Consider the following 21,889-nt stretch of genomic DNA (forward strand, 5'->3'; position numbering starts at 1 on the left):
TTTTGGGGTGAGGCCAAGCCTGATTTGCATATGGTCTTTCCTCTTCTGTAATGGCTTGGCAGGCAAAGAACGGTGGTCTGGAGGGTTGCCCAGAGCAATGTCAGTGGTTAAGATTCATTCTAAACATTCCAGCCATCACCTCTTTGTTTTTGCTTTGTCACCCCGAGTGGGACGGGTATGCCCAGTCGTGGGTCCCGTGCCTGCTAGGCCTAGAAACCCAAGCTACTCCTCACTGATGAGCCCCAACAAGGGCGAAACATGTTTGGGGATGCTTGTGGTCTCGTGCAGAAGGGATGTGGCCTAGCAGTTCGGGCTGGACTGCCCCTTTTGGGTTGAGGCCAAGCCTGATTTGTATATGGTCTTTCCCCTTCTGTAATGGCTTGGCAGGCGAAGAACAGTGGTCTGGAGGGTTGCCCAGAGCAATGCCAGTGGTTAAGATTCATTCTAAACCTTCCAGCCATCACCTCTTTGTTTTTGCTTTGTCACCCCGAGTGGGACGGGTATGCCCAGATGTGGGTCCCGTGCCTGCTAGGCCTAGAGACCCAAGCTACTCCTCACTGATGAGCCCCAACAAGGGCGAAACATGTTTGGGGATGCTTGTGGTCTAGTGCAGAAGGGATGTGGCCTAGCAGTTTGGGCTGGACTGCCCCTTTTGGGGTGGGGCCAAGCCTGATTTGCATATGGTCTTTCCCCTTCTGTAATGGCTTGGCAGGCGAAGAACAGTGGTCTGGAGGGTTGCCCAGAGCAATGCCAGTGGTTAAGATTCATTGTAAACCTTCCAGCCATCACCTCTTTGTTTTTGCTTTGTCACCCCGAGTGGGACCGGTATGCCCAGACGTGGGTCCCGTGCCTGCTAGGCCTAGAGACCCAAGCTACTCCTCACTGATGAGCCCCAACAAGGGCGAAACATGTCTGGGGATACTTGTGGTCTCGTGCAGAAGGGATGTGACCTAGCAGTTCGGGCTGGACTGCCCCTTTTGGGGTGAGGCCAAGCCTGATTTCCATATGGTCTTTCCCCTTCTGTAATGGCTTAGCAGGCGAAGAACAGTGGTCTGGAGGGTTGCCCAGAGCAATGCCAGTGGTTAAGATTCATTCTAAACCTTCCAGCCATCACCTCTTTGTTTTTGCACAGATTTACTACGGCATGCATGCGTGGGCACCCTTCGCAGACCAGCTGAGTGGACAGTCATCATGACCATGCTCTCTATGCACAATGGAGGGGAAACAAAGATGGTCTCCTGGCATGTAGACCCCCCCTGGAAGGATCTCTTATCAAGGATTCGCATCTGGGAGTGGTGGGTGTGGCGGGCACATTAGAAGCAGAATCCACCAGGAGGAGACTGACCCAAAGATGTGGAAGTGGCCAGGCTCTTCACGGCAGATTCCAACCACCTATGATAGTGAACCTGTTTGTGAGCAAGCTCTCTTGTGTTAACTCTCATAATTTCATCCACAATCACATTTTGATTACTGTGCCTCAGAGCTTTGGAATAAACTGCCATCCAACCTGTGGGACGTTATGAATGCGTGTACCTTTACGAAAGCTATAACGACTTACTTCTTCAATTCAAATGATTAATTGGCACCACCTTGTGTTCTTCTTGGGGTTTCTGCAATTATGAAATCTGTTCTTGCCACTGATGCTTTTCATGTTGTTTGTCTTGTTCTAGTTTTTTGTCAAGTTTTTTTGTGCACACAGAGGCCTTAGGGCGAGTTGTGCGTTATAAGAAATTAAACGAATAAATAAATAAATAAATATAAGATAGGACTGTTTGGGCAGTTGTCTGAAACACGTACACATGGTCTCATTTGATGTGCCGGGTCTCTGCCCCATGACTAACTGTGGTATTCCCCAACAGGTGTACAGCGAGCAGTACAAGGACCAGATGGGTATTATTGGTTACTTCCCCAGCACCGCAGTCAAAGAGGAGCATGTTTACCAAGAAGCAACGAAAAAATTCCCAACAACAGTAAGGCACTCGAAGATTAGTCCATTGCGTGACCAGCTGCATGATGCTATGACCATGTCTTTCAAAATACAAAAGACACCTTTTACACCCCCTCACAAATGTGTTACCTTTAACCCAGATAACAGACTGGAATGCTTTAATATTCTGTGTATGGTATTTTTGAAGCATAGACCTAGCACTAAAAGGCACCAGGGTTCTGTACAGAGGGAAGAGAGACGATGGCCAACGAAACACATATGCAGGTATAGCTTCAGTGTGAGGATAAGGCAGACGAGTCGAGTCAAAGATTAGGGGTCATTTCGGGTTTGCCGGTACGCTGCCTGTAATACCGGTGGGTTACCAGCAAACCCGCCTTACTGTTACAGGCGCCCGATATCCCGGTGTTACTGGGATGTTACAAGTGCTAGCAACTGCAGTAAGTTCCCATTCCATGGATAGGACTCCATGGAATGGGTTTGCTGTAATCACCGGCACTGGTAGTACCAGTGCCAGTGATTGCGGCAATTATTTGCCTGTAGGTGCCTGAATTAGTGGCATTTTTATCAGACCCTCGTGTCCCTGGGGTCGGTTTGGACCCAGTGTTGGGTTCAGAGGAACAAGGATGGGTCTGTTCTTTGAAACTGCTCATTAAACCGAAGCCCTCTTCAATAATGTTTTCATATAAACATTGCATTCAGAATCAGAACTGCTCACATGAGAGAGAAAGTTTGAGACCCCCTGGACTTCGTTCACGGGTGTTACAGCTCAGTGGAAACACGCTCGTCTTGGAACAAGTCGACACAGGGCAACACAGGTTCGAATCTCGGATCCGCGCTTAGAAACCTCTTCAGTATTAAGCGTGTTGTCAATAGACAATCAATCATAGGTATGCTAAACATATTGCCCATTTTGTCTTGGAAGTCTTGCTTAAAATTGCAAACACAACACGCCTGTAGAATGGATACGTTTAAAATGCATGTGACGGGCCCACGATAATCCACGAAACTTAATTGCCGTAAGCAAGTGGGCAGTTAAAGGTAGCAAGGCTTTGGGCCTATACTAAATGGAGATCTTGGGAGGTAGCGGGTAGAATATGTCATTGTTTATTCTTCTGAAGCCGCAGCGGAACAGATGGATATTCGTCAGAGCTGCCTCTCCTGAATTCCCTCCGCAGCCCCTGGAGGAATGCCTCACTTTGCCAGAAGAGCCAGAGAACACATCAGGTATCCCTTCAGTTTCGCAGAACTGCGCACCCTCGAGCAGATGTTTTGCCTGGAACGCATTCTAAACATTTTAGAAATATGGGGATTTCTGTTTCCCCAAAGAACCGTGCAGCAAATCTTTTGAAGCATTTCCTCACATCCACCCGTTTTCCAAACTGGCTCACTTGTTTCATATCCTCTACTTCGTTGTAAGGATAGCTCAGCGTGTCAAGTGCTGGCCTTATACAAGGGACATGTTTTCAGTTTGCAGGTTCAGGACAGGACCAGGCTCAGCTCTCCATCTGTTTGAAGTCGGCAAATTGGTTAGCTTTTAATTGGGTAATAACTTTTATTACAGCCATTAGAAGCAGGGAGATTGCAGCATTACGCACTGTACAAAAACACATGTCAGCATTCTGAACATGTGGGTTCATTCAAATTTGCTTATTGAAAAACCTAGCATAGTAGCTTGCATACATGATTTCCCAAAGATAGACAGAACCGCTTCAGTGCATCGATTGTTGCACATGTGTATTATAATATTGTTGTATAGCCATAGCTGTGCTAGATAACAGTGTCTCTCTGCCTAGCCTGTGAGGATCAGACCACTTTCCATCTACCCTCTCAGTCTTGGGTTGAGCTTTGGGATGCATGATAAGGTCTACTCCCAGCCCCCCCCCCCCCCCCTCCGCCCCCGCAACCGTTTCCCTTTGCTGAGTCGCTGGTGAACACCTCAAAAGATGGCAGACCTCGCAACTGAATGCTAAGCCCTTCGTGCATTTAATATCCAGCACAGAGTTTGCTTATGGCTTAAAACGCCACCTCAGTGAGCGGCTGGGGAGGGGATCCTTGGGTAGGTCGAGCGCTGTAGTTTCCGCAAATGGTGATTAAAACTGTCTCTTTGCCCCTTCAGCTTTCTATCCCCATTCCTGCGGCCATTGAGCATCTGCCCTTGCCAGGCTGAGCTTGGGGGTGCACAGCTAGATCCCCTCACCCGCTCCCCTTTACTCAGTCCCTGGTTAACCTCTTCAAAGATGATGGCTCTCGTGACCTACCACTATGCCCTCCATGCATTTGGTATTGAGACCTTTGGGTTAGTGTTGTGCTATACAAGAATATACTTAGTATTCAAGCACAAGTTGTGTCTCGGCGGAAGATCATGCCTGTGCCAACGGATTGGCATTGTGATGGGTACTGGGGTAGGGTCTCGCTGTACCTTTGAGCCCTGGGCTAGGGTGAAGGAAGACTTGGCAAAGGGAGAAAACTCATATCCTTCTTAATGAGCTTGTCCTTCACTCTCCTTTTCGCGGCACCTCTTCTTGTTGGTTTATTTTTCTTTCGGCGGTATAGAAGTGGGACTTACAAATCACTACAGTCACCAGAAGTGGACAAGGGCCTCTTCAAAATACCTTCGTTATTGTCTTGGGTATTCGACAGCCTTAGCACCTTTGCTGTACTCGGGTTGATGGCGAGACATTTGAGTCATGCGGTCAGGGTCGCAGGTCGGCAACAAGTACGTTTGAAGTGCAGGCTCCCTCAGGATCGACTCAGCATTAGAGAAGATAGTCGATGGCTTCCAGTGGGTCGGGATGGTGGTCAACTCTGCGGCAAAACAATGCTTTTGCTGGGTTAAGTCACATTCGAGACAGGTAAGTCAATGGCTTCCTGCAGGTCGAGTCGACGCTCGGTTCAGTTGATTCTATGGAAAAACAAAGGTGATGGCTGGAAGGCCGAAACATGTCTCGGGATGCTTGTGGTCTCGTGCAGAAGAGATGTGATCTAGCAGTTCCGCCTGGACTGCGCCTTTGGGGATGAGACCAAACCTGATTTGCATATGGCCTTTCCCCTTTCTGTAATGGCTTGGCAGGCGAAGAACGATATTCTGGAAGGTTACCCAGAGCAATTGCCTGAGGTTCAAGATTCTTTCTAAATCTTCCAGCTGTCACCTCTCGGAGTTGCTTCTATGGGCCTCGAGCCGGCGATCGGTTTGCGACCATGCGGACCACTTCAATAGGTCGAACCGGCGTCTGGATGGCTGGAAGGGCAACAAGTGGTTTGAAGACGTGTAGAGTTCCAAAAGCTGCATAGTGGGTCCTGTAGTGGTTTTCAATGTGTCGAGCATGGTTGAGCCAGCTCATAGACATCTTAAGGCAATTAAACACATTCCAAACTGCTTCTGGACTTCTGGGTTGCTGGCAGCCTCGGACTGGGCTATATGTCAATAGAGCAATCCCTGAACCAAAAATGCAAAATGCTGGTGTGGGCCAGTTTGTTTGGTCAAAACGGGCCACCTTTTTGGCCAATGTGGGCCACTTTTATGAGTTACATCACTATGTAGCTAGACGTTTTGATCAGTGTTGCTGAATACATATTCTTTAAAATGCACAATTTGCATCACATTTTATCAAAAAACTCCCTCTTTTATACTTACTATTCAAAAAGCCTGTCACAAAAGGAATGACTTGGCATTTGCAACTATGGGCCACTTTTTCATAGGTGCCCGAGACAATTGTATGCCCCAGTACGACCCTAGTGGCCGAATCCAGGAACTCCAGGACAAGATGAGTCCTTTAGTTCTACACTTCCACTTCAGGAATTTGGCTGCCACCTACAGGGGTACTTCAGCACTAGTGAGCAGGAACCTTATTCCAGTTCATAGACCAGCAGAGAGGCCTTGTTCCACAACAGTTGACCCCCACTATTCCCAGGGTATGGTTAGGGGACATAGCTGTCCTCTGACATGCCTGCAAACTTCAAAGGGACTTCAATGGTCATCACCCTGATGCAAGTGTGGCTTTGATATGCCAGTGCTGTCTTTGAAGCACCGACTCCCAGGAGATCTCCCAGGGAGGGTTTCCATGCCCTGAGAGGAAGTTGTTGCCAATATTGCAGGAGAATCAAAGAGGCAGCTTCCTGGCCACAGTCCCACAAAACAGTTGTGAAGAAATCTAGGCTAAGTGGCTAATACACATTGGCCTGCCATAGCTGACACTAGTATGACATCAAATTTCTGTGACTGTATAATTATGAGACCATAGCAGCCACCATTCCACAGCCATGCATGTCTTGAAGTAATAGTTTAACATACCACCAGGAAAACTAAGCTGCACAATTATTATAATTTGAATGAGAGGTGCAGACATTTGCAAAAAAATAAATAAAAAAAAAACCTCTGCCTGCCGATCCCTTTGCATTCCAGCAGATGCCAGCATTTCACATGTGACCTCTGAACATGCCCTGTGCCACTGCAGGGCTGATGCTGAGGGTGTAAATTTTGACATGGAGCATTTATCAAAGGGTACATGATTTTCATATTTCCTTTTCAGAAACAGAATTACCTACATCATTTTAATCAATGAAAAAATAAAATAAAAGCTTGGGCTAGCCTGTCCTCACCAGATGGTATTCTGTCACAGCGTACCACTACACCTACTTACCTGGTTTCCTTGCTCTCCCTCCTTGTTAGGGAGAATTCTCCTTTCTTTTCTAATTCCCTTCAAAAATAGAGCCCCCCCCGCTCTTTTGCTGGACTTTAGGACTTTTTAATTGTAACCCTGGAGAAAGTGAGCCTTTTTTCTCACTCTCTCATGTATTTTGATCTGATTTGGATTCTGTATTTCCTTTGTTTTTGGAGTCTAACAAACTCCATCGGCATCTACTTTTTGTATGGTGATCCACAGCTCCTTCAGTGCAGTGTCACAGAGACATCCTTTTGATTTCTCTCAAGGTTTAAATACCTTCTCTTGGGTGAACTACTGTTCCCAAGAGCAGTAAGGTGAAATTGACTTTACTTACCTTTTTACTATGTAGGTCCGGCACACCCCATCATATGTGGAGTGCTGGGGGTTTATTTAGTAGCCTCTTTTCTTACATCCTCATGTAACATATTTTATGTTACCCTCCCTACTTTAGATGGCTGTTGGCAGTGGTTTTATTTTCCTACCATTGTGCTTTTGTACCGCAGACTGAATGCTCAGCTGCAGTATAGCACCCATGAGTGACCATTGTGTCAAAATGGCCTGGTCTTCTGTTTTCACCATTTCTTGTTTGTGAGGTCTTTCTTGGGTTTTACTCTGTGCGCCAAACCAGGTTAAACCCTTTTGTTCGCTTTTCCTTTGAAGGGCTTCAGTACTGATAACCCGCATCTGGCTACAGTGTGTCTGGCAGGGCAGAAAGCGAGGGAGGTACCCGAAACTCTCTGTCCCTAGTCACCTTGGTAACCTGAATGCACCCAGTCATGATTGGCTGGCTCCTGCTGTGTGAGAGACATCTAGGCTGTGCATGAATGGGAGAAACTTGTATAAAAGGCGAGGCTTCTTGAACTGAAGACAGAGTCGACCACTGGAAGAAACGTCCGACGAAGTAATCGTAGAGAGAAGCTTGCTGCATCCTCCTGGACCATTCAACTGCCCCGTGAAGCCCTGCTGCTGTGCTGAAACTCCTTTCCCGAATTGACTAGAGAAGCTCCGGAGAGGACGACTTCTTCCCTTGGGTTAGTGGGACCAACTAACCCTAAGACGAACTTTGCTGGAACACCTTCACCAACTGGCTGTACTTCTTTGCTGCTGCTGGAACCGAGTGCCAGGGGTCGAGAAATACGTATTAGAGTGCAACTTCTTTAAGCCAGACTGAAGTTCCAGGAAGATCCTGAGGACCCTCCCGAAGCAGGTTGACCCAAGCTCGGTTCCCCTCACCAGAGTGCTGGACTCAAGGAGTGAAGGAGATGCATCCAGTGTCCAAGATCCGTGGTGGTGCTATTTACCGGTAGCTAAAACCACAAAGTGCTGCTGAACTGAAAAGAGCGCGTAGCTGCCACCGACCTTCAAACTGCAGTGCAGGAGTCCTCCAGACATCCTCCTCCTTCTCCTCACGACCGAGGCCCAGGAACACAGGATCTACAACTCTGAAACCAGGACAGAAGCCAGCTTGATCCTCTTCTTCTAACCTAAGGCACTGTTCCGACTAAGGGGTACTTACCTCTTTGTCTGTAGCGTTCTTTTCTCAGTGGAGACTTGCAGTAGCCGATTTTCTAGAGTTGATTCCAGCTCCAACTTTTCACAAGTGTAACAGCTTGTGGCACAACAGTGATTTACCACACCAAACTCTCTACCTTTGTGCAAGGCATTTTGCTATCTAAGAAGTGCCTCAGCTCCATAGACTTTATTCCAAATTGACTTTGGGCCTCATTACGACCCGGGCGGTAAGGGATTACTGGTACCGTTAAGGGCACCGGTACCGGTAATCCCATACCGCCCTATTATGACTTCCCTTTGTGGGTCCTCCCTTAACGCCTGGTTTTACCAGGTGTTAAGGACGGGACTTTCAAAGGGACTTTGGTGCTAATAACGGTACCGCAATTTGCGGTACCGTTATTAGCGCCTTCCCCATTCCCATTGAGCCCGATGGGGGCTCAAATGGGAATGGGGAAGGGCCATGGTGAATGGGGAATTACTGCCCCCGCCAACCTTGGAATGGGGCAGTAATAGCTCCATTGACCAGGGCGGAGTCTGTAAGGATTTGGAGGCAGCCATGGCGCTAACCATGGTTACCTCCAAACTCCTAATGAGGCCCTTTGGGTGTGCTGGCTCCTTGCAGACTCTTCTAACCCATTGGGCCTCATTACGACCCGGCGGTAAGGGCACTGGTACCAGTAATCCCTTACCGCCCTACTACGAGTTCCCTTTGCGGGTCCTCCCTTAACACCTGGTTTTACCAGGCGTTAAGGATAGGACCCGCAAAGGGACCGTAGAGCTAATAACGGTACCGCAATTTGCAGTACCATTATTAGCACCTTCCCCATTCCCATTGAGCCCTATGGGGGCTCAAATGGGAATGGAGAAGGGCCCTGGTGAATGGGGAATTACCGCCCCTGCCAACCTTGGAATGGGGCGGTAATAGCTCCATTCACCAGGGCGGAGTCGGTAAGGCTTTGGAGGCAGCCATGGCGCTAATAGCGCTGTGGTTACCTCCAAACTCGTAATCACCCCCATTGACTTTGATTCTAACTGTCCCTCCTAGGGGATGCATTGGTTTATAACTAAAATTGCTGGGAAATGTTTTATCTAGACTTCATTAGGAGATTCAAAAGTCCTCACATGCTCTGAGAACCTGCTAACCTTTTTCCTTCCCTTAACCTTTCCTTTCTACCAACCTCAGAATTTTACCAAATGCAAAAGTGATATATAAAGGCCTTTACTGTCCTAGCAATTGAAGTCTCCCCAGGGTGTAGGAAGTGTGTATGAAACATCTCTAAAGAGTATCTACTTGGTTATCTTGATTTTGAGAACGTGTTATGCAGTGTATTTTTATTGTTGCACATTGCCCTTTTTTAAAGAATGCTTATTTAAAACTGACCGTTAAATAAATAAATAAATAATGATTTTACTAGAAAACATTGAGTGTAAGTGTTATTTGGATACGTGTCTGTGTGGATTTTGATGCTACTGCTCTACGTCTCACATTTACCCCTCTTGAGATAAGTCTGGCTGCTCAGTCACACTACCAACTTGTGTAGTACAGACCTATGTCAATAGGTGGGTTACCTAATACCAAGAGGACAAGACGGGTGTAGTCTCCCACAGGTTTACTGCATACAATCTTGCCTAACACCCCTCCTCTCCCTTCGTTCCCCTCTGGATCCCTTAACTGTTTTCACTTGTGATAATTCTTGGTGCCCCTTTGCTCACCTACTCCCGGGTGTCCTGCTGTTTCCCCTCTGCCCCTGTCCCTTTGAGTGCTTGACTGTCCAGTTAAGCAGATCTTACATTCACTGCTTGCCTCTGCAAGGTGATCCCCCCAAACTCCCTTTTTATCCCTTCCACCACCTCTGACCTTTTACCCATGTTTCTGCTCCTGGTTATTTTAGGTTTTCTGCTCCTTTGACTCGGTATCTCTGTCTCATAATCTACCCTCTTTTTCCCTTTGCCTGCCCTCATCTACCACCCTCCTCCTCTCTTCACGGCTTAACACTTTCTGGCTAGATGGCTTCCTCCTTTACCTCACACCCTTCCATACCTCTCTCGAATCCCTCCACCCCTTTGCTCCACCTCCTCTGTCAATGCCTACAATGAGCAGTGTCACAGACAGGTGTTACTATTTCTGCAGCCTAAACTTCATGTTCCCGCTCTCGCTCACTGCTCCCCCTATCACTAGTCCTGGCCGTTGGATTCTACCACCTCGCCTCTGGCTAGTCTACACCATCTTGCTCTCCTCCACACCACTTTTCTACTTTTGGCAGGGCCCCTCCACAACTCGTCCGCAGTCTTTCCTTGGTCTCTCCTCCATGTTGATGCTTTCTACATTAGTTGTATCCCCCTCTATCTTCCTCCTGGAGCCTTCCTGCGTCTGTCCTCCCCACTCACTAAACCATCCGTTTGCTTTCTTATGTGTTCCTGAGGTCCTGTGATGAGGGAACCCCTATATGCTCCGTTTCAAGGGTAGCTCCTGAAGTGTCCCACGTCCGAGAAGTAGTCTTTACCTGGAACTCGGGCTACTGCCCCAGATGTCCGACAGTCCTCACGGACGTAAGAGAGCAGTGACACTGTCGGACTTTATGTTCTTCATCGCTGTGACTTCACATCTCACAGGGTAAGGGCTACTAGTAGAACTGATATGCATTTTAAATTACAAAAACATCTCAAACAACCGCACCTTGCAGGGGTTAGGAGATTGGTATAACCTATTTGCATTTTATATCCTAGGGTAACCCATTATTATTATTATTATTATTATTATTATTATTATTATTATTATTATTATTATTATTATTATTATTATTATTATCATTATTATTATTATTATTATTATTATTATTATTACTCGTCTCATGATTTGCCTCCCTGACCTAGCAACTTTGTCTGACCACTGGCCATGCTAGTACACCGTAGAGGGGAGATATATCATAGTTCACCTCTGCAGGAGGGCACCTTTCTATGGTCTTTTAGTATAATCATTGAGCCAAGGGAATTACTGTGTGATGCTTTTGGTGGCATTATATTGCCTATATTGATAGATAATGTCCTATGTTTTATGAATGTGCTCATTCAGCCCCTGTTGCATTCCAGGAGCACTACCGCTCACTGTTCCTCTGCATTTCATGGAGTTAGAGTGATTGGTAAAGCTTGTTTGCATTATAATATAATTTTGCATTGTGCTGTTCCAGCTTGCGCATCTTGTAGGGTCGGGATTATTGGCATAACTTCCTTGCACTTTACTATCACAGAGCACCTCACCTAATATGATATGCTAAAGAAAGTTTTTTTGAATTTGTTTTTCTTGGCATTTTGCAAAATGTAACAAAACAATACCCCCTCACCCCTGCCCTTCCCTTTTCCCTCAAACCCCACACCCCTACCCCCGAGTTGCACCACCTTTTACATATAAGGTATACAAAGAGGTCTTTAATTTTGATTGATTAATTGAAGGCCTTAGGCAATGTCCAAGATCCGAATGTTCCGCAGGCACAATTGAATCTGATAATCATCCCTCAAATATTCCAACAGTACCCCCCAGTCTGTCCAGAATTTTTTATTGTCCCCCCTGAAGATTATAGGTGACCGATTCCATAGCCAATATATGCCAAATTCTGTTTAACCATTCATGTTGGGTAGGATCGTCCTCCTTCTTCCAATTCCGGGCAATCACTGGTAAAGCCGCCAGTGCCACAACCATATATGCCTTGAAGCTTGCCCTTCCTTGTGGTGCCATATCCTTTGACAAAAGGCCAAGAAGACATCCCTCGATCCCCATTGGTATGTCTATCCATGCCACTACCTGTATTGTTGAGCATACTTGACCCTAAAATGATTTTAAGGCCGGAAAAGACCACCAAATATGGTGCTAATCCCCCTACCCCTTACATCTCTGTCAACAATCCTGGGATACCTTCGGATACATAGATCTAAGCCTTTCCGGGGCATAGTGACATTGAGTGAGGGTTTTATACCACATCTCCCTAAATTGGATGGATCGAGTGAGCTTCAGGGTATTGCCCCAGAAAAACTCCCATTCTTCTTCCAATATTTATCAGTCCAAGGTCCGTTCCCACTTGTCCATGTAAGACCACCGCACCCGTGGGCCCCCTTCCGCTAACAACGCATAGAATGCTGAAATAAGATGTGTATCTCCTAAGTGAGATGTGATATATTTTTCAAATGCAGCGAGTTGTCTACCTGCCGCTATTTTAAGGAATGTCGCAGCTGGTAATAACAAAGCCTGTCCCCTTCAGTGAGACAAAAAGACTGTTTACACTGCTCAAAAGTTTTGACTTCCTGACCATACATTATATCCTTTAATCTTAAACATCCCGCCTCCCTCCATTTCCCAAAGGCTTGCACCTCTTTCCCTGGCGTGAACTGGGGGTTCCCAAATAGTGGTGTGAATGGAACCAGAATTATTGAAATATGCTTTTGTTTTACCACATCATCCCACACCTCACCCACAAGTGAAGTGATCCGCAATACCGTCATACTAGGAGGCCAATCCTCCTTAGCTAACCATAAAACCACATCTAGTGGAGCCCCCACCACTACTCTATGCATGGAAACCCAAAGTTTACTATCGTCCCCCGATAACCATTGTTTCAGTACTCGTAATTGGGCTGCTCAGTAGTACTGTCTAAAATTGGGAACGGCCATTCCTCCCCTATTCTTTAGGGCCATTAGATTTCGCAGAGCTACCCACAGTCTTTTATTATGCCATATAAATGTAGATATTAGGCGATTGAGTGATTTAAAGAAGTCCCATGTAGGGAAACCGGCAGGGCTTTAAAAAAGTAAAGAAGCGTGGGAGGGTCACCATTTTAATCGAGGCCATATGCCACACGCACGATATATGTAGAGGGTTCCAACGTTGCAAGTCGGTTTTAAGTGTGCTAAGTTCGCCTCGTATAGTGTTGCCATAAACTTCCTAATATGATTCCCTAAATACTTGATTTTCTCTTCTTCCCATTGAAACTGGGTACACCCCTGTATCTTCCTTACCTTTTCCCTCGACAGTGAGAGATTTAACATCTACGGTTTATGTGTGTTGCTTTTTAATCCCGATTCTTCACCAAAAGAAGCCAGCTCCGAAACTACCGCCCTCAGTGACTCTGCTGGGTCTGAAAGAGCCAACAGCATATCCTCAGCAAAGGTCATTATTTTATGTTCACATGCCCCAAAGTGAATACCTTTCACTCCCGGTGCTTCATGTAAAACACTGCAAAAGAGGTTCCAGATAGATTGCATAGAGCAAGGGAGACACCGACATCCCTGTTTGGTCCCCCTCTCCAATCGGATTTAGCCAGAGAGCTCTCTGTTAATGGACAGGCACAGGGTGGTGGTTTGATAATTGGATTTTATCCTCCGGAGACAGCATTCCCCATACCCCATACTTGTCATTGTTCAAAAGAAAAATGACCATTCCACCCAGATGAATCAGCATCTAAAGCAAGGAATCCCACTCCTCCCAATCTTTTCTATTAAATGACAGACCCTTCTTGTATTTTCAAATGTTTGGCATTGCCTGATGAAACCTGCCCGGTCAGATCCTTTCAAGGTTTGGAGTCTGTCTGCAATCACAAAGCTAAAATCTTGGTATATATTTTAGCATCAATGTTAATTAGCGCTATTGGATGGTGTGATGCTGGAAATGCATCTGAGGGACGGGGTCTCTGAATCCTTGTCCTTTTTCTGTTTTTACCGTGTGTTCTGTTATGTTTTCTGCCCCGGAGTCCGTGTGGGACTCCTGGCAGTGCAGCTCTCTTTTGGTTTGGTGAACAGACCCATGGGATACCCTTATGGCACCCATGGGTAGGGGTACAATCCTGTGCCCCTAGTGTATGTTTTTGGGCACCTGTGGGTGGCCCACAGAGCAGGGCATGGGCTGGTGGCAGCTCCATGCTGAATTTGACAGGTGCGCTGGGTATCCTCCATTTTGGGATACCCAGGCCCTGCCATTGGGATCAGTTGATTCCTGATAGAAACAAGATGGCCCCTGTGGCCTCTTGCTTTCTATTGCCTGTTGTCTTGTTTTCCCAAAGTCCCGGGAAGCCCTGACTCTGTCCCTTCCCCCTGACTGGCTGTTGGGTGGAAGTTCCATGTATGGTATGGTGGTGAAGGCCCAGCTAGACTGGCTGGAGCCTTCCCAGTGTCTGTATGTTGTGGGTACCTCCTGTGGGTGGGACCTGGGTGAATGGAGTGTGTGACCAATATACACTCCTTGTTGTGGTTGTCTGGTTTCTGGCATGTGAGACAAAGACTGAGACAGCCCTGCCCGAAACTGGCCTGAATGCAGTGTGTAGTGTTGAATGGCTGGGTACTTGCCCCAATCCACATTCCTTGTTGTGAGTGTCTGGAAGGGAGGAGTGTGGCCTGAATGCACCGTGTGCCTGATTGGCTGACTGACTGCATGAATGCCCTGCAGTATGATTGGCTGCTGAGTGTGTGCCAGCAGCGTGGATGAGAGAGAGGATAGTATATCTGGGGACCTCTCACCACTGGAAAAGTGTTCAGAAGGGACCCTTGGTTGAGAAGCGACCATTGTGCTCCTACAGCAGCCAGGGAGCTGAGTCTCCACTCTACGAGTAACTGGAACTGCTGATCCTCGACGTCCAGCTGGAAGAAGAAGACTTGCTGTGGCATTTGCTTCGACCGATCCGAAGGCTGTCTAAATTCGTCGAGGGCTGACCCGAGAGAGGACCTGGTAAGGCGCCCTCTTCCCGTGCTCCGAGGGACCATCGAGCACCGCTCCATCTTCGCCGAAGCGCCCTGGAAGACAGGTCCTCGAAAGGCTGTCGACCCGAGACGGGACCGCCGAGGAGATCGAAGTGAAGCACCCGGACATCGACGTCGTCGAAGTCCATTGCCGTCGACCAGGGTTCGCAGGTTTGTGGAACCGCTGGAGGCCCGTCGAAGTTGTGTTGCCCAGCCGTGGGAACCACTTGACGCTGTGCCGCCGACGACCGGAGCCGTCCGCTCCATTGCCTAAGAACATTCAATTGAAGGACTCTCTCGACCGCATCGTCGACCGCTTATCCTGCCGGAGAAAGTCGAGGCCGACCAACGCGCCGAGGAGAAACCTGCCGGTGGGTTTCCCGCCACCCAACGACCTCAAAGACTCAGACGACTCGACGCCCTTGCTGGGCTCCCGTCTCTACAATCTTTGCAGGCCAGAACTATTGTCATCGAGGTGCCCCGCACACCTCCGCCTTGCAGGACGCCGACGCCCCGACGCCGACGAGCACCGCTCGGACGAAGCTGCCGCCTCTTCGACATCGTTCCACCTCGTTTGTCGACGGACGTTCGACGCCCCGTGCCTCCCGCCTGAAAAGGAAGGCATTCAAGAAGGGCCGTCGATTCCCCGTCGCCGACCAACGAGTCCCTCGACGTTAGTCGACTCCACCAGGTACATTGGGGGGGTAAAAACATTATAGAGGAAAATAAGACTTGCAGAGCAATACATGGACTGGGCTGGTGCTATATCTTTCTTTACAGGTTGCCCAGGTGGGGGGATCTCCACACAGAGCTGTGCCTAGTGGTAGGGGTCAGTATTCTGCCTATTGCTCAAACATCTTATTCCCTCTCTTCTCTCTATTGCTGGTTTCACTCTATTGGTCTGTGTGACATTGTACAGTATTGTTCATGCACTTCAATGAGATCTAGAGTGGTACCACTTTAGGATTGTAAATATTTGTCATTGTAGATTTTGCCAGAGTACAAAGTGAGTTATCATGATGAATGTACATAACCTTAACTATTGATTATATAAAGACTGTGTTCTAACCAATACAGAGTGTGGATGGTCCTTTGTGGGGGCTTGGGGATACACTGTACTTAAGAACCAGCCTGCATCACCTCCTGAGAAGCTAGGCCTTGATTGCTCGACCATTGCTACCGAATAGAGAATCTTGGCTGGGGTCTCCTGTGCCTCTCCTCCACCATATAGGGAGTGGGAGTACAGACACCCCCCACCGGTCGTTGAGATCCGTTCTCTCACACTGGTGGCAGCGGTGGGATGCTTATGGTTTTAAGAATCAGTGTATAACCGTGCCACTTACAAAGGATATTTGCCCTTTATTGAATTAAGGTTTAGTTGTGTACAAGGTAACTGCATTACAAACAATGGAGTCTATTGCGAATGGCAAATTAACTCGGATGAGCTTGGAGGCTCTCCAGAGTGCTTGTGAAGCTAGGGGGTTAGACTTTGTGGATAAGTCTAGGGCTGAGCTGATAGCTGCCCTGGTGGACTACCAGACTGATAGTGAAACTCTTGATGAGGGGGGAAATGCAACCAATGAGGACTCTGCCCCTGGGGTTTCAGCTGAATCTGTTTCTGGGAATGCCGCCATTCCTGCTGCCTCTGTTCCAAACTCCAGCAATTCCTTAGAACTTGAGTTATTGAGGATGAAATTGGCCTTTGAATACCGCAAGTTGGAAATAGATGCTGAGCTTAAGAAAGAGGAATTGGCTCAACAAGTGGAACTCAAAAATAAGGACCTTGAACTCAAGAGCCAGGACACTGAATGTCAGAGGATCCAGCTAGAGAAAGCTAGAGTGGAGACTTCAGCTAGATCCAGTGAGAGTGTCAGGTCCCCAGCCACCAAGTTTATGAAAGATTTGGTTGGTGTGTTTGTGGAGGGTTCGGATATCCTCCAATGGATTGAAGCGTTTGAAATGGCTTGTGAGATTCATGATGTGGATAAAAGAGATTGGGCGAAGTGTTTGTTAAGCAGAGTGCCTCAAACTGGGTATGACTGTATTCTGAAGCTGAGTGTGGAAGAAAGGGGTCAGTACGAATGTATGAAGTCTGCTTTGATTGCCAAGTTCGGCAAGACACCTACCCAATACCTTAGAAGGTTCAGGGATTTTAAGAAAAAGGAGAATATGTCTTGGGTTGACTGGGTGAGTGCTGCGCACATGAACATGATGGGGTGGATCGATGGATACAAGGTTAAGACTTTTGTTGAATTGTTCCACCTCTTGTTTTTTGAGCATTTCTCTGAAGCCTGTTCACCAGAGCTGCGTCAGTATGTGGCTGACCAGAACATTTTGGACCCCTTTAAGCTGGCTAGGTTGGCTGACAAGTGGGTCTCCCACCGGGTGTCCCCTAAGGACTCCAGTGGGAAGGACAAGGATAAAGAGAAGGGGGCCTCTCAGAAGGCTGAGGAGTCCCCCAAGCAATCACAGTCGGGTAAACCAAAACCTTCCTCTCCTAAGACCCAAAAATCTAGTGGGGATAAGTCATCTGGGGGTGGGAATAAGAGTAGTGGTCCACCTGCTGCAAAGCAGGCTCCCAGTGGTTCCAGTACCGTACCCCGCACTCCTGGCGCTTGTTGGGACTGTGGGGCTCTGGATCACAAAAGGGGTGACCCCAAGTGTAAAGGTAAGGCACTTGGAGTACAGGCTGTCAGCCTGACCTACCCTTACCCCATGTCTGAGGTGGAGGCCACTGTCCTCCCCTCCTCTGCCGGTATCACATTTGGTGCTCCGGTGGAGATTTCCTTAGTGTCCCTTGGGGCCTGGGACCAGTACACGGAAGTACTGGCGACTATCCCACAGAACACCCGTAGGTTTTTGAGAAGTGTCCTCTTGAATGGCCAGCCTTCTACTGGTTTGAGAGACACGGGGGCAAGCATGACAGTGGTGGACAGGACCCTGCTCAGGCCAGAGGACTATGAAGGTGCTCCTCTGCAAACCACCAGGTTAGCTGGTGGGCCTCCCAAATTATCACCTGTAGCCTTAGTCACACTCATGATTGGAGACAAGACAGCGAAGCTTCCTGTCCTGGTTCAGGACAATGTCCCTGCTAACATTTTGTTAGGGAATGATCTAGTAGAGTTGGGGTTGATCTCGGATGGTCTTCCCATGACTGCTGCTGCCGTCACTAGATCACAGGTGACATCGGGTCTGGCTGTGGGTCAGATACCCGGACCAAAGGCGAGGCCTAAGGCCAGAAGGAGGAAGACCAAGAAGGCCACCCCTGTGGAGGGAGCACCTTCTCTTCCCGCCGCATCCATTGGGATCCATGCTCCGGACGGGCTGGGTCCAGTGGAAAACCCAAACTCAACTCCTGTGGGAGAAGAGACAGAAGACTCTCCTGTGGGAGAGGTTCTTAACCCGGAGGATCATCCCGACCTTCAATGCTTGTTAGCTGAAGGGGGACCCTCCCGGGCGGACTTCTGTAAGGGACAGAGAGAGTGCCACTCTCTCGAGGGACTGAGGAAACAGGCCCTGGCCCAGGCACAAGGAGAGGTGCCTAGGAATTTCCGGATTTATTGGGAGGGTGAGCTCCTTGTTAGTGAGCCCACTAAGCCTGAACCTGGTGCCCGCAAGAGGTTGGTGGTACCCCAGGTTTACAGGCCCTTCCTACTGCAGTTGGCGCATGAGGTGCCCTTGGCTGGTCATCTTGGGACCAAGAAGACTAAGCAGAGGCTCTCTGCCCATTTCTACTGGCCACGGATGGGAGTAGAGGTGGAGTCCCACTGCAGGACCTGCCCAACTTGTCAGTTGTCTGGCAAGACTGGAGGCAGTGTCATTGCCCCACTGCAGCCGTTGCCAGTGGTTGGCACCCCATTTGAGAGGGTGGGCATCGACATCGTCGGTCCCCTTGACCCTCCCACTTCAGGTGGACATCGGTTCATCCTGGTCTTGGTAGATCATGCCACCAGGTACCCTGAGGCGATACCCCTTCGGACGGTTACGGCCAAGGTGGTTGCCAGGGCTCTCCTGGGCATTTTCACCCGTGTTGGATTCCCCAAGGAGGTTGTCTCTGACCGAGGATCCAACTTCATGTCTAGTTACATGAAAACCATGTGGAAAGAGTGCGGGGTAACTTACAAGTTCTCCACCTCTTACCACCCCCAGACCAATGGTCTGGTTGAGAGATTTAACAAAACTCTCAAGGGCATGCTAGGTGCTTTGGAAGAGCCCCTAAGGAGGAAATGGGATCTCCTCCTGCCATGCCTGCTGTTTGCTTACAGAGAGGTACCTCAGGAGGGTGTTGGTTTCAGCCCCTTTGAGTTACTCTTTGGACATCCCGTGAGGGGGCCCCTCGCCTTGATCCGAGAAGGCTTGGAAGCCACCCCTCCAGGTCCCGCCAAGCAAGTGGGGGACTATGTGTTAGGCCTCAGGCGGAGGATGACACAAATGATGGGTCAAGCAACAGCAAACCTCAAGGCCAGCCAGGAATTGAACAAGTACTGGCATGACCTGAAAGCTTCGCAAGTGGATTGGACTCCGGGACAGGAAATCCTTGTGATGGAGCCTACCAAGCCTAGAGCTTTGGCAGACAAGTGGACTGGACCCTTCAGGATCATCTCCAAGATGGGCGAAGTCAACTATCTGGTTGACATGGGAGCCCCTGGGGTAGCTCCTCAGCTATTCCATGTCAACAGGCTCAAGCCTTTCCACAGGCGAGCGGAAGTCTCATGTCTCTTGCTAGCTTCTGGGCAAGAAGAGGATGAGAGTGAGCCTCTCCCTGATTTGCTGCATAGCAACCCTCAGGATGGCTCAGTGGAGGGAGTACATCTCTCTCCAGATTTGACAACAGAGCAACAGAGGGCCTGTAGGGCTTTGCTCCAACAGTATGCCTCTCTGTTTTCACTGAAGCCAGGCCTTACACCGTGGTGTAAGCACGAAATTGACACTGGTGACAGTGTACCTGTCAAAAGCAGGTGCTACCGTATGTCAGATACCGTTAAGAACCACATCCAGGCTGAGGTCGCCAAGATGTTGGATCTGGGTGTTATTGAACCCTCAACCAGTCCCTGGTCCAGTCCAGTGGTCCTTGTCCCCAAGGCAAGTTCCCAGGCGGGTACCAAGGATTGGAGGTTCTGTGTGGACTACCGAGGAGTCAATGCCGTCACCAAGACTGACGCACACCCATTGCCCCGGGCTGATGAGCTCGTGGACACTATAGGTGCTGCCAAGTTTGTGAGCACCTTTGACCTCAATTCAGGCTATTGGCAAATAGCTCTGACGGACCATGCCAAGGAAAAGACGGCCTTCTCAACACCTGAGGGACTCTACCAGTTTAGGGTCATGCCTTTTGGGTTGAAGAATGCCCCTGCCACCTTCCAGAGATTGGTCAACCATGCGCTCAGTGGGCTGGAAGCCTTTTGTGTGGCTTACTTAGACGACATTGCCGTCTACAGTTCCACCTGGGAAGAGCATTTGACACATCTGGATAGGGTGTTGCAGGCCTTGAAAAGGGCTAACCTCACTATCAAGGCCACCAAGTGCCAGATAGCGCAGGGGAAAGTTACCTATCTTGGTCATGAGGTAGGAGGGGGTCAAACCCAACCTCTCGCCAGTAAAGTACAGGATGTACAGAACTGGGAGACTCCCACTACTCAAGCCCAGGTGAGGGCCTTTTTGGGTCTCACTGGGTACTATCGCAATTTCATGGCAGACTATGGGACCATAGCTGCACCTCTGACAGCTCTAACGTCACCCAAACAGCCTAGGAAGGTTAATTGGACCGAAGACTGTCAGAGGGCCTTTGATGGCTTGAAAGAAAGTCTGTGTAGGGCACCTGTGTTGAGTGCGCCTGACTACAGCCGACCCTTTATCGTCCAGACGGATGCCTGCGACACCGGAATTGGAGCTGTCTTGTCCCAGTTAGATGACAAAGGGAGAGAACACCCTATCATATTCATCAGTAGACAACTCAAGGGTAGAGAACTTAGGTGGGCTACTGTTGAAAAGGAGTGTTTTAGTATAGTTTGGAGCCTTAGGCGTTTTAGGCCCTACCTTACGGGGTCTACCTTCAAGGTCCAAACAGATCATAAGCCCCTGAAGTGGCTTATGCAGATGAAGGGTGAGAACCCGAAATTGCTCAGGTGGTCCATTAGCCTGCAAGGGCTAGACTTCACCATAGAGCACAGACCAGGGAAGAGTCACGATAATGCAGATGGCCTTTCCAGAAGGTATGTTGACCGTCTGGATGAGGGTGTCTATCCCGTGGGAGATTAGACACCCTCCACCTCAGTCTGGGGGGGGCGACTGTGATGCTGGAAATGCATCTGAGGGACGGGGCCTCTGAATCCTTGTCCTTTTTCTGTTTTTACCGTGTGTTCTGTTATGTTTTCTGCCCCGGAGTCCGTGTGGGACTCCTGGCAGTGCAGCTCTCTTTTGGTTTGGTGAACAGACCCATGGGATACCCTTATGGCACCCATGGGTAGGGGTACAATCCTGTGCCCCTAGTGTATGTTTTTGGGCACCTGTGGGTGGCCCACAGAGCAGGGCATGGGCTGGTGGCAGCTCCATGCTGAATTTGACAGGTGCGCTGGGTATCCTCCATTTTGGGATACCCAGGCCCTGCCATTGGGATCAGTTGATTCCTGATAGAAACAAGATGGCCCCTGTGGCCTCTTGCTTTCTATTGCCTGTTGTCTTGTTTTCCCAAAGTCCCGGGAAGCCCTGACTCTGTCCCTTCCCCCTGACTGGCTGTTGGGTGGAAGTTCCATGTATGGTATGGTGGTGAAGGCCCAGCTAGACTGGCTGGAGCCTTCCCAGTGTCTGTATGTTGTGGGTACCTCCTGTGGGTGGGACCTGGGTGAATGGAGTGTGTGACCAATATACACTCCTTGTTGTGGTTGTCTGGTTTCTGGCATGTGAGACAAAGACTGAGACAGCCCTGCCCGAAACTGGCCTGAATGCAGTGTGTAGTGTTGAATGGCTGGGTACTTGCCCCAATCCACATTCCTTGTTGTGAGTGTCTGGAAGGGAGGAGTGTGGCCTGAATGCACCGTGTGCCTGA

At 48.9% G+C, this 21,889-nt stretch overlaps 1 protein-coding gene across 1 annotated transcript in view; it reads left to right on the forward strand.

Moving 5' to 3' along the window:
* The window catches only part of OTOR (otoraplin), a 120,169-nt gene that overhangs the window by 23,516 nt on the left and 74,764 nt on the right, over nt 1-21,889 (forward strand). Inside the window, exon 3 of the mRNA XM_069608349.1 lies at nt 1,860-1,970. Coding sequence (XP_069464450.1) covers nt 1,860-1,970 — 111 coding nt within the window. The remainder of the gene's footprint in view (nt 1-1,859; nt 1,971-21,889) is intronic.

The sequence above is a fragment of the Ambystoma mexicanum genome, chromosome 4q (genome assembly GCF_040938575.1).
Source record: "Ambystoma mexicanum isolate Mex_15411 chromosome 4q, UKY_AmexF1_1, whole genome shotgun sequence".
In the NCBI taxonomy this organism is placed as follows: Eukaryota; Metazoa; Chordata; class Amphibia; order Caudata; family Ambystomatidae; genus Ambystoma; species Ambystoma mexicanum.